Source organism: Electrophorus electricus, chromosome 7 (genome assembly GCF_041902795.1).
Source record: "Electrophorus electricus isolate QZ-2024a chromosome 7, ASM4190279v1, whole genome shotgun sequence".
In the NCBI taxonomy this organism is placed as follows: Eukaryota; Metazoa; Chordata; class Actinopteri; order Gymnotiformes; family Gymnotidae; genus Electrophorus; species Electrophorus electricus.
This window is the reverse complement of record NC_137503.1, coordinates 6,430,001-6,442,666: the sequence shown is the minus strand read 5'-3', so window position 1 is coordinate 6,442,666 and position 12,666 is coordinate 6,430,001. Positions and strand designations below refer to the sequence as shown.

General features: G+C 35.4%; 1 protein-coding gene across 1 annotated transcript; it reads left to right on the top strand.

The window, feature by feature from the left end:
- Positions 1-2,553: 2,553 nt before the first annotated feature.
- On the top strand, positions 2,554-11,460 carry rgs5a (regulator of G protein signaling 5a). Its single transcript, XM_026998900.3, has 5 exons — positions 2,554-2,685; positions 3,939-4,052; positions 7,369-7,430; positions 8,879-9,045; positions 9,545-11,460. The coding sequence occupies exons 1-5, from the start codon at positions 2,642-2,644 to the stop codon at positions 9,704-9,706; spliced, it is 549 nt and encodes a 182-aa protein (XP_026854701.3). The 5' UTR covers positions 2,554-2,641; the 3' UTR covers positions 9,707-11,460.
- Positions 11,461-12,666: the final 1,206 nt, after the last annotated feature.

The window sequence follows — 12,666 nt, the reverse complement described above, 5'->3', positions numbered from 1 at the left end:
CGCCGACTGCTTTATCTAACAAGCTCTATTTCATTAACCACCTAGCTAAGGCACCCGAAGCTACGTAGCTGCTCAGATGACACGTCAGCTATATGTACTTCAGGATACTGAATGAATCAGTAGGCAGTAACATTACTTCCCGTTTCCGATTTCTCCAGCCATAGGTTATGTAAACATCTCATTGGTAGCTAGCAAGTACGCTATCTGCTTTATTCACCAAACTGTTCGAAAATAGCCATAACTATAGCTAGCTAGCTGATGCTATGAACAATGCCCAATCGCGAACCGATAGCTATTATGGGTGCTCCCAAATCATTGTACATTTTTATAATGTAAATAACACTGTCGATTGACAGCTTCAAGACATCGTAGCTTTATAAATCATCATAGCGTCATCTACAGAAAATATCGTTGGGCAAAAGATCGTAATGTGAAACAAAATCTGACAGTAACATTTCTAGCCCTGCAATAGTGGTCAGTGGTAGGCTATGTATAACCCATGAGACCAGGTTTGTTTCCACTGCTCTCCATCTTTGAAACTTCACAGCTGTGTGGAGCCTCACTAAATGAGTCCATTCTCATGTAAGGACATCCCCCATTCAAAGAGCAGAATCCATTGATATCAACTCCAATGCTGTCTACTGTAGCAGTAAAGCAAATGAAACTCTTTACTTTTAAGATTCCATTCTAATTGCACTTGCACTAAAAGAAAATGAAAGAAAATATTTAATTTTTAAGTTTATTCTTAAGAAGCGCAATGCTTCTTTTTCATGCACAATGGCAAAACATTGTGGTAGACAGGTCGCGCTACCATTGTTCCTGATTCAACAAGATAAACCTACTTACAGTAGCATGCTACAGCAGTGTTTTCTATTCCTGTAATGCCTGGATACTATGCAGTGTTTCCCCCTACACCCTAGATTCAACTCACCAGCTAATTATCCAACCATTCATGTACTGCATAAGATTTGGAGGTAGATCAGGGAAAAACAATGGTACAGAGCAGGGGTTCTACCTGACCAGAACTGTAAAACACAAAACACCTAAATGAATTCAACCAATTTATCATTTAATTGTTAGATGCATTCAATAAATCACCACAGAAAGGTAGTACTTAAAACCAAAATAAGGTGCAGGCCTTATATGTGTGCAATTGTGTGGTTGTTTAATCCTGATCAAAAATGGTCATGTCAACATCATACTGAAATTTCTGCTACACCTTTTGCACCACAGCCAAAAGCAATATCTCTCAGAAATAAAGCTCCATACCCAAAAGCAATTTGAGTAATTTGGAAAACATCAACAGTAAATATTTTAGCTTAGCCAAGGAAGTAATTTTTTTTTATTTTGCAAAAGACGTTTGTGTAAGGTATGTTCTATTCTGATGGAGTTTTGCAGCTGAGTGTTTATTTACTTACCAATAGACCCCTTGTCTCAATGTCTTATTCATTGCTTGTTAACATAATTGCTCCTCTTATAGGTCTTCGCCACCATCAATGCTGTTGAATTTCTTATGAACTTAGCATTGGGAAAATTCATGTTCGATTGCCACATTCATTATGGTCAAAACAAATACTATATTTGTTTCTTTTATAATGGGCTCAACTGTTTGCCTAGACTTTAGAATTACCTTAAAACAAAAGGCTTGTAGTATACACAGGCTTGTAGTATGCCCTGTGGTCTGGAAGCTGGTTAATCAAGGGTGTTGACCTTTGTCTTATGTTGGCTGCGTCTGCTTGAGCATAAAAATAATATGCAATACAATATAGTGTTGTTTCTTTTAGGCTATTGTGCCTTAGGAGTTCCAACAGTGCCTATAGCTTTAACCTGCAATGAGTAATGCCAGTCAAAGTTCCTACCACCTGTTTCCATTTAGATTACAATGATCCCTGGACTATTTGAATGGTGAATAAGCGTTAGCAGCAGTTCAAAGACTCTTGCGTCTTCTCAGTTAAGTATGTGTTAAATATAGTTTAAGTATAGTGTTTGTTCAAATGTTCATGGTATAAAAGTTAGACTTTAAAAGTTGCCTATTTAATTATTTTGCTGTTTATATATTTATTTATTTATAGCAAAAATATAGCAGTGTAAACAAAAAGTAATAAAATGTTCTTTTAGGGTCTGTTTTCTGTTTGTATTATATTCTGTTTTATTGTATTTCCACAGCTATACTCTCAGACTATAAAGTTATCTAAAGATAATAGAACAGATTGAATAACTTCAGCCAGGGCTTAATCTGTACTCATTAAGATAACTTAAATGTATATTTTGCAGTTTGATCAATATCGTATTTCAGAAGTACTCATGGTGTATCCCTTGATTTCACATAAATTGTGCGCAATCTTCCAACTACATTTTCAGTTTTGATGTTTTCCCCTTTACATTCATAGCTCAGAACTTGGGGCAGTTCTCAGATTTAAGGGTTTAAGGCATCTGTACACTTACTGACTTTCTCCAGAATACACTCAGCCCTCACAGCTCTGGTAAGCTTCTACTTGATTGGCTCTTGCATTTTTGGCACAGGGCCAAAAATGTGTCTCCATATAAAAGTGCAAAGCAGGGAGACAAATTCAAAAAGAGAGGAGACCGGAACTCATGGTGGTGGAGCTGCTCTGTGCACCAGTACTAAAACATCCAAAAAATGTGTAAGGGATTAGCTGCCCTGCCTCAGACATGTCTGGAAAGGTATGTACAGTGTGCAGTGTTGTTTACTTCATTTTTCCTTTGGCTCAAAATTGACTAACAATGAGTCTAAAGATAACTGGCATCTTCAGCTGCTCATGAATTTTAAATAGAAAATTATGTGAAAAGCTGAATTAAACATATACTGTAGCTTGAACAAATATGTTCTCTATCAAGAACATATATCTATATATATTTTACATTGCCTTTACAAAAATGCTTTCATTCTGAGTGCCTGTATTTTGATGATGTATCCTACAAGCCTAATCACTTCATCACAAGTATCAAAATGCTCAGTTCCACACTTTGTTTTTTTCTGTTTCCAAATAGTTTCTGTAAGCTTTGATAATCTGCTTAAGGCTTCATCAAATGCCTTAATAATTGTACTTGTGTAGAAAACCTTTTACGAGCAAGGTAATAAAGAGCATTCCTCTAATCAAAGCTATGTAAACTGTCCATCTTTTTACTTAAAGCCTGTAGTTAAATCTTATTTTGTACAACACTGAATGTCAGTGTTACAATACACCATGAATGCTGTGACTGTCCTAATGTGTATGAAAGATACAGGAACAGTGATCAAAGAAACAAATACATTATTCTCCATATTATGTCAGAATAAACATGGTAGAGGGTCTGTTTTTAATAGTGCATAGTCTGGTTTTAATAATACACGACAAAAGAGGCATTCACATACATAACCTAAGTTAAAATGTTGGCCAAAGTGGAATTCAGTTGGTGAAAGTTTAGTCTCGGCTATGTTAGTCTGGAATGAGTCAGATGGCTGCAGTTATGCTCTTTAACATCTCAGCTTGGGTACTGCCCAATGAAAACGAGTCATGGAAGAGCAAGGTGCAAAACCATGAAAAACATCATTCTAATTGAATGCATTGTGAGCAAGGGAATTTCTTTATCTTTGTATGTACATTTTGTATATGGTTACATCTGTACATGTATATGGCAATGTATGGAACTGTCTAAAGTAGTATACTGCAATAATAAGTAGTGTTACTTTATTACTGGTTTTAGGAATAACTTGTAATAAGAACATCATTCAGATTAAAGAAGATAGAGCTGTGATTACTGGAGTTCTTAATATTAACTATTTGCCTGAGACGTTGACTAGAGTAGAATTTTTACACATTAAGCATGAACTATTTTGAATTACAAACTATCACCTAAAATATACTGTATAATATTTTTCATATTATACTGTAATAATGACAAAAACAAATGAACTAAATGATTGTATATTCTAGGGCTAAAGAGATAAAGACAAAATTGGGAACTCTGCTCCAGAAGCCAGAAAATGCTATTGACCTTATCATCCCATACCCTGAAAAGCCTGAGAAGAAACCAGAGAAGCTTCAGAAGTAAGTTCATGTTGGCTCCCCTTTTTCTCTCTCCTTCTCTCATTTTTTTCCCTATCCACATTCAATGTATTAAAATATACATATATAAAAGAGGCACTTTTGAATGCATATATTTTTATGTGCAATTTGCACTTACACTTAGTAGCCACTACCTTACATGGGCCATATTTTGTGCAACCATTTGTGAGTTGTGTTGCTATATTTATTAGGTATACATATAAAACAGGAGTATCTACTAAAGTAGCTATATTACCATGATCTATTTCAGCTAAAAGCGAGTGGTTGTAATATATACCTGAAGGCATGCACATAACATCAGTCTTTACTATCTTCTTTCATGAGTAGTCTGTTTCCACTGCAGGGTAGGCAGCTGGATGTCATACATACATAAAGACATATACAGTTGAATAAGTACACACAAAGCATACATTTCAGACATACATTTGAATATTTACAATTATATGTATAAAATTAAAACTATTGATGCATGGTATCTTTCTTTCATCTGATGTAAATAATGAGAGGAGGAATGAAAGCAGGAAATTAAAACACTGGCTCGACCAATTTAATAAAGTTACATTATCTCTTGACAATCAGGTCTAGAGACTGACATGACAGACATGTTACAGGCAGTCAGTATAATAGTATATAGAGTATAATAGTGGTGCCAAAATACACGTCATAAGAGATATGGTAGTCTATTGCACATCTAGGGTATGTGCAATCTACAGCATTTGACAGAAGCTCTTATACAGAGCAACTTTCAAGTGCTCTCTGGGAGTCAAACCTCAAATTCAAGTTCAAATTGCAGGCACCTTGCATAACCTCCTCTTCCAGGTTCATCCATTTGTATAATTTCAGACCCTTCTGGAATGTGAACACATCAAAGTGGACTTTAGAGAGAGAGAGAAAGAGAGAGAGAGATAGAGCATGAGAGAGAGAGCCAAAGACAATGAAAGAAAGGAACAGTGAAGCACACATGCATATGTATTCTGGGATAGAAAAGTGTGAAAGGATTGTTTCTAACATAATTCATGCCCACCCACACCAGAAAGTTTTTGCTTACCACATCACCTTATCTAATGGATTATACAAGATAATCCAAAATTTTATTATACATTAAATTATATTTGATACATAAATATTTATTATACATTACACAAGTATCATCAGAGGGCTGTTTCAGACACCATTAAAACATGTTAATAGAAACTGAATGTCTATTCACAAGGTAAACCGAATAAAAGTACTACACTGTGGGAACAATTATTAGGCAAGATGTATTTTTGGGGATTAATTTTATTATTGAACAACTACAGTGTTTTTGGTCGATCCAAAATATTAATAACCTCAAACTGAATATTTAAGAAAGTAAAAGTGAGGTTTTGGCTTTCTTGGGAAATTATCTATATGTGCATAATTATTGGGCAACTATTAGTGTGCTGAATTTTTATTCAACTAAATTAAAAATGGAGATTTTTCCATCTCAGTTGTTTATTTTCATCTGTTAATGAGAAAATAATAAACAACTTTTTCATTTACTTTTTAATTTACAAATAAACATTTCTGATATTTAAAAAAAAAAAAAAAAACAGTGACCAATATAGACACTCTTCTTTTCAATAACAGTTATAAGCCTTCCATTCATGGAGTCTGTCAGTTTCTTAATCTGTTGACGATCAGCTTTTTGTGCAGCAGCAACCTCAGCTTCCCAGAAGGGGGCCATGTCATTATTTTTTTATCTTTAAGGCCTTTACTGGCTAGCCATGTAGTGGAGTACTTCCATGCATGCGATGGAGCATTTTCCTGCGTAAACATCATGGTCGTCTTGAAAGACACAGACTTTTCCTGTACCACTGCTTGAAGAAAGTGTCTTCTAAAAACTGCCTGTAGGTTTGGGAGTTGATTTTGAGTCCATCTTCAACCTGAAAAGGTCCAACTAGTTCATCTTTAATAATACCAGCCCATAGCAGTACCTCACTTCCACCCTGCTGGCAACTGAGATGAAGTGGAGCTTTGTGCCCGTTACTGATCCAGCCATGGGCCCATCCATTTGGTCCTTCAAGAGTCAATCTCATCTAATCAGTCCATAAATGCTTTGAAAAATATTTCTTAGCCCAGTCTTGATGTTTCACCTTATGTGTCTTGTTCAGTGGTGGTTGGGTTTCAACATTCAATACCTTGGTTATTTCTCTGAATACTGAACAACTTGTACTTATAGGCACTCCAGGTTGCAGTTTGAGAATATGACAGCACTGGAGGATAATGGGTCCCTTCACATTTGATTTTTCTCACATCTTTGGCAGTTCATTTGTGTCTTTTTTTTTCTCAACACATTTTTTGCAACCCTGATGAATATTTGCAAAAAAACGTTTGATGGTTCTGTTGTCATGCCCCAATATCTTAGCAATTTAAGACTGCTGCACCCCTCTGGAAGACCTTTTATAATTTTTGATTTTTCAGAGTCATTTAAATCTCATTTTGTCCCATTTTGCCTAAGGAAAAGAAGCTGCCTAATAATTATGCACACCTTGATCTCTTTAGATTACACCCTCCCTTATTGCACAAATACACATCACCTGTTTAAATCCAATAAGCATTCACGTTTATACAGCTTGGAGTTAGAAAATATGCATAAAAAAGATGATATGGTCAAAATACTCTCTTGCCTAATTGTGCACACAGTATAATTATGGGTGCATTTTTTACTTTGGTAATTGAGAATTCTGTAAAGTGATTTTTTGGACATCTTAAAATGAGTGAATCATTGTATTTTTCTTATATAAAGAGGTCTTTCCATTATCTGTAATACATCATGTAGAAAATGCTGATGAGTCAAAGGATTGAGTTATTTAACTCAGTATTCCATTTCTCAAAGATATAGTATTAGGTTTCAGATCAACATGGAAAAAATCTAATACAGGTAGAATGAAAACAATTTTTGAGAACAAGGACTTAGAAGACCTTAGAAGCCTAGGTGTAATGGAAGCCTGGGTTCAATGAGCAATGCAAAGAAAAATATAATTTATACATTTTGAAGACTAAAACTAGTAAAAGTGCTTATTTTAGCAGTAAAAGCATGCTTATTAATGACCTCTGTGGCATCCACAATCACAGATCTGAGTCATTCTCTTCTTCCAGCCAACCTGAAATAGATCCTATGTTCAAATGACCTCACATAACTCAAAATAAACCTTAAAAGAAAGTAATATATTTAATTATAAAGCAATATGTTGTTGATGAATTGGGTGTTTTTGTTTGTTTGTTTTATTTTATATAGACACTGTAATTAACAGATGTGCTTTGTATCGTTCAGGCCATCCCCTGAAGAAGCTGCTGAGTGGCGGGACTCTCTGGACCGCATGATCAACAACAATTGTAAGTGCACTTTTCCATCTTAGTGTTATGTTACTGTCCTTCAAATAAAAGAAAAAAACAAAAACAAAACAAACAAACAAAAAACCATTGTATTGTTTCCTGTATCTATGGTCTTCACAAAGACAAAGACAGCATGGGTGAAGTGAATGTTTTGACTGTTGTTTAACCATTTGGTGTCTGAGATGAACAGTCAATTTTTTGAAACAGGAGCATATAGTTGTGTGATTATAGTAAATGGCACAGACAACATACACACACAATTTTTAAGCCACACTAAAGGTCAACAGTGCATACCATGTTTTCATCTGCAGGGGGTAAACCTTACAGACATTTGTGAGCATAGAGTAGAAGGCATAAACAACTTACATCTGCATAAGGAAGAGAGTGGGCTTTCAGTAGGTTAACCTTGGAAGGCAATTATGGACATGGAAAATTCTCTTGGTATTTTGAGTGCACCTGTAAGAAATAGACCTACTTACCACACGCACAGACACATTTATGTATGATTTAGTCATAAATGTGACATTTTCGTATGAGATTTAAAGTTTATTGCAAATGCAGTTTTCAAGGTTTATTATGCATTGTAAATGCCAAAAGACTAATTTCAGTGTATTTAAGAGTGAACATTTTAATGGCCCTTCAAAGCCTATTCCATCTTATGACAGTTGTCTGCTGAACAACATAAACAGTTTAATTCCAGCTGTTATGTTAAAATCTCCTGAGAGATCTTTTTAAATGACCCTGTCCAAAATGACACTGCAAAGGGCAGCCAAACACTGTTCTGCCGGAAATGAGATTTGTTAAATTAAGCATTTCTATATTTAATTTCATATGAGATTGCTCTTTACAGAGACCCAAAATGTCTTGTCTTAAAATGATATGGGGATCAGAAAAAAGCAGACGTCTCTACTGCAAAATATTACAATGGCATAAGGTCTCACTGGAGACTGTTCAAATAAATCTTTGGAAAGCCAAATTAATAAAAGAAATGCATTTGTTTTTGAGAATTGGTATTTGAAATGCTGCCAGAACATTTTGTGTATATGTGAGCAGTTGTGCATTAGACTAATAGTTAATTTCAGTCTACAATTACAGCTAGCCAATCAATGGGTTATGTAACAATTATATTTTACTTATTCTGTTGAACATAGGGCTACATAGGGTGGACTGTGGCAAATAAAAGCAGGCATTTATATGAGGTAGCTTCATAAGTGCTCGTTCTGGGTGCTGTCTGTGCCAGGAGTGCATAATAGTAATGTTTGGAAAGGGATCATTAGAGACCAGCTGAAGGCCTGGAGCCACTGGCAACCACCTGTCCAACATAAGTAAACACCATACACACACACACGCACATGAAAGCACGCATGCATGAACACACACACAGGCAAACACACAGTTCTGAAAAAAATTCTGTTTGTAATGCCATTTCTTTATTCTGTATTACACAGATGGCCTAGCAACCTTCAGGAGTTTCCTGAGGTCTGAGTTCAGTGAGGAGAATATTGAATTCTGGGTGGCATGTGAGGATTTCAAGAAGACTAAAGCCCCCCTGAAAATGGCCACCAAAGCCAAGAAGATTTATCAGGATTTCATCCAAAATGGTGGACCCAAAGAGGTTGTTGGGGTTTTTTTTTACTTTAGATTTACTTTATTCCAGTTACAATGGAAGAGCGAATCCTTGTATTCATCTCCCAGTAGACCTGACAGAGTTGGAATACCTGAAATGCCTTCAAGGGAAAGTGAAGTCAGCTTTTTAGCAGTAATCATATTGCTACTGGACCTTTGTGATCAAGGGCTTCCCAATTGGCCTCCTGCTTACAACAGGAAGACTTATATCAGATGCTTTACTGGCTCTCTGGGGTTCTCAGGGAAATTGAAAATCATGTTCTGCTATCCAATTTATCCAATTTGTCAGAGGAAGAGACTAGTTCTTGAGTTAAATGCACTATATGAAACCTTCAGGAAGAATGAGGGTAAGAAAGGGAGTAACAATGAGACCTTTTCCCTGATACAAAAATGGTGAATGAATGCAAATTATTATCATTGTCATTTAATTTATCTCATCATCATGCCTAATCTGGTATAAAATATATCCTCAATCCCCATTTTTTCAGGTTAACATAGATCACTTTACCAAGGAGCTGACCCTGAGAAACCTGGTGGACCTTTCTCCGTCCAGCTTTGATCTGGCCCAGAGGCGCATCTACACTCTGATGGAGAAGGACTCCTTTGGCCGATTCCTCAGATCTGAGCAGTACCAGGAACTGACCAAGTAAACAGAATTCACTCCAGCTGCAGGGACACAATGCAAACAAATCCATTACAATCTATGTAGTTCCCAGCACCAGGTTTATTCCACACCTAGTGTAGTGCCTTCATGTGCTACTGCCTTGCCCCACAGACTATTGTCCTGAAAACATGATCTTAACCTCTTCTGAAAGGGACCATTGACAGTGTGAAATTGTATAAATGAAAAAACATTGTCTTCCTGCAGCTTACCACAATATTAACTCACAACTTTTAAAATATTTGTTTGATGTCTAAATAACCAACACTACAAATATTATGCCTAGAAAAAAATAATTGTCATATCAGTAAACATTTAAATTGTACAAGCTCTTAATGTATATTTTACGCACTGTTCACAGCTTGAAATGCATAGTCTGTTAACTGGAGTAGTGTTCTCTTTTCATCCCCGTGGACCAAATAAAATGGAAAACTGTAGTCAGACTGATCCCCCCTTTCAATTCATGCCTTATCTTGGCAATTAGAAGAGTTGCTCATGTTTTTGGACAGGGCAATCTGACCTCCAAGGCACAATTAGAAGTGTCTGAGCACTGAGTTCTTCACAGAGAGCGATTTGTGGTGGGGTGGGAGAGAACAGGGAGGGCTTTTTCTTGGAAATGTCCACATTAATGTCCACAGTATGGTAAATGGGGAGGGGGAAATACACACTTAATCCAGAAAGGCCCACCATCAGTCACAGTAAGAGAAAGCAAGTGACATGTTTAAATGCACTGAGTTCCTGGGAAAAGCCAGAGAGGAGGCTGGTTGCAGCATAGCAGCCAAATTGTAAGTTGCTAAGATGGGATATCAAGTAGTATGGGATCTCTATAAAGCAGAGAAAACCGTATCTTCATCCAGAGCTTTCCCAAGAAAGGGCCAAAGCACAAAGCAAATATACTCTAACAGTGTATGTGGATTGTAGCAAAGCATAATGTACTCTAGACCAAATCATTGGTATCACCATTTTTGTCACAGAGTTTATAAACATATATATATATATATATATATATATATATATATATATATATATATATATATATATATATATATATATATATATAAGACAAGAATATATTAAGTACATTTATAAGTTTTTTTCAAGCATGCCTTTATTAATTACAATGTTACTTAAAAATGTTGTATGTCTTTGACAAGAGCAGCTATTTTCAAGTAAACTTCACAGTCCTGAGACACTACAACTAGTCATATATATTACCAACTAGTCATATATATTACCTACAACTAGTCATATATATTACCCATATATAGTTTACAGTCTACATATCTCCTCAAGTCCTTTCCTATCTTAAAATATGTGCTTGCAGCCTCAGTAAAATATATATTCTTTGTATTCTCCTGTTATTCACTTTTATTGTTCATTTAAACATACATATGCATCGATAGGTACTTATTGTTATCCCACAGAATCTAAAAAATTAGAATACTGCAGGTCAGAAGTAGCACAATATGGTCATTTTAATTAGATATTACCTTAAGAACCATTCACTGTGTTTTGAGAAATTAAGTTTTAAAGAACTGAAGAGATTGTGCAAAAGGTTGTACAATTATTTTTTTTTTCTTTCTCAAACAGGCTAATTCACAAAAATGATAAATTACAGCAAACCTGTTGCTAAGGACTTACAGTGTGCCTGTTATTTATAGCAAATCTGCCAAAATATATGTGCATGTACAATTGTAGTCAATCACATAAAATACATAATTACATTAAAGTTCTGAAGATGTATTTATTGTTTCACATGTAAATAATCTATAACTACTTGACATTAAGTTATTCAAGATTGCTTATCTGAGAATACGTAAGATGAGGATAGTCAAGAGAATACTTTGTTCCTTTGTCAATTTCTTTACCAATGCATGTGTGACTAGGCATAGGCAAGTGATATGCTGGAGTGATACTGAGGACATATCATACACTGGGGTATGGAACTCATGCATTGTTTTTGCATACTACAATTATCAGAATGTTCTGAATTGCACAACACTATTCATATGATTAAATGACTTTACCGTGATTTATTTTGTCTTTGTTATAAAAAACAAACAAAAAAACATATATATATATATATATATATATATATATATATATATATATATATATATATATATAAAGATTTTTTAACATTGCTAGTGTTTTAAATTTTTCAGAATATCAGAAGTGCTCGCAATTATAATGATCTATTTTTCCAAGATTTTCAAATTTTGTTTTTTTTTCTTACACTCTGCCAATTAGGGGTTACACATTACCAGATTTTTACAATCATACAGAATCTAAATTTCCTCCATATAATGCAAAGATTCAGCTAATATATCAGTCCAGTGATGTTCATCTCATCAGTGTTTGGCAAACCACAGGGAGGTGACTGGCTATCAACAGGTCTTACCTGTCTTAGAAACAGAGCTAAACCTCTTCTGATTAGTCTCATTTGAAGTGGTCAGAGTCAGTGGGCAGATCCACTGGTCTGCAGAGTCCTGGTCTGACTTGCAACCCTATCATATCTGAAGACTATTAATCTAATCACAGAAAATACTGTGCACCACCCAGTTCTATGCCACCACCAACTGGGCTGTGTGCCACCCAGTTCTCCAGACCTTTATATGTGTGGCACAACATTTCATTGCCAGGTATGAAATGCTTGCTTTATCAAGATTTTCAAATTAAAAAGGCTTGACATCACTTCTTCAAAAAGAATCTAAATGTTCCTAAATGTTCAGTAAATTATAAAAAAACACAAAAAAATTTGCTGTTTTTGTTTTTCTTTGGAAAAGCAAAACATGATCACTGTGAATAACAAATAACCTGCTCCTGAGTCAAAGCCTCTTCAGTTTCCCACATTAACCAAGTGTTTACTGAAAAAAAAGAGGAACTATGACAAAGGGAAGGACAGAGGGGAGTGAGACAGAGCAGGGGAGTGAAAGAGTGAGAGACAGT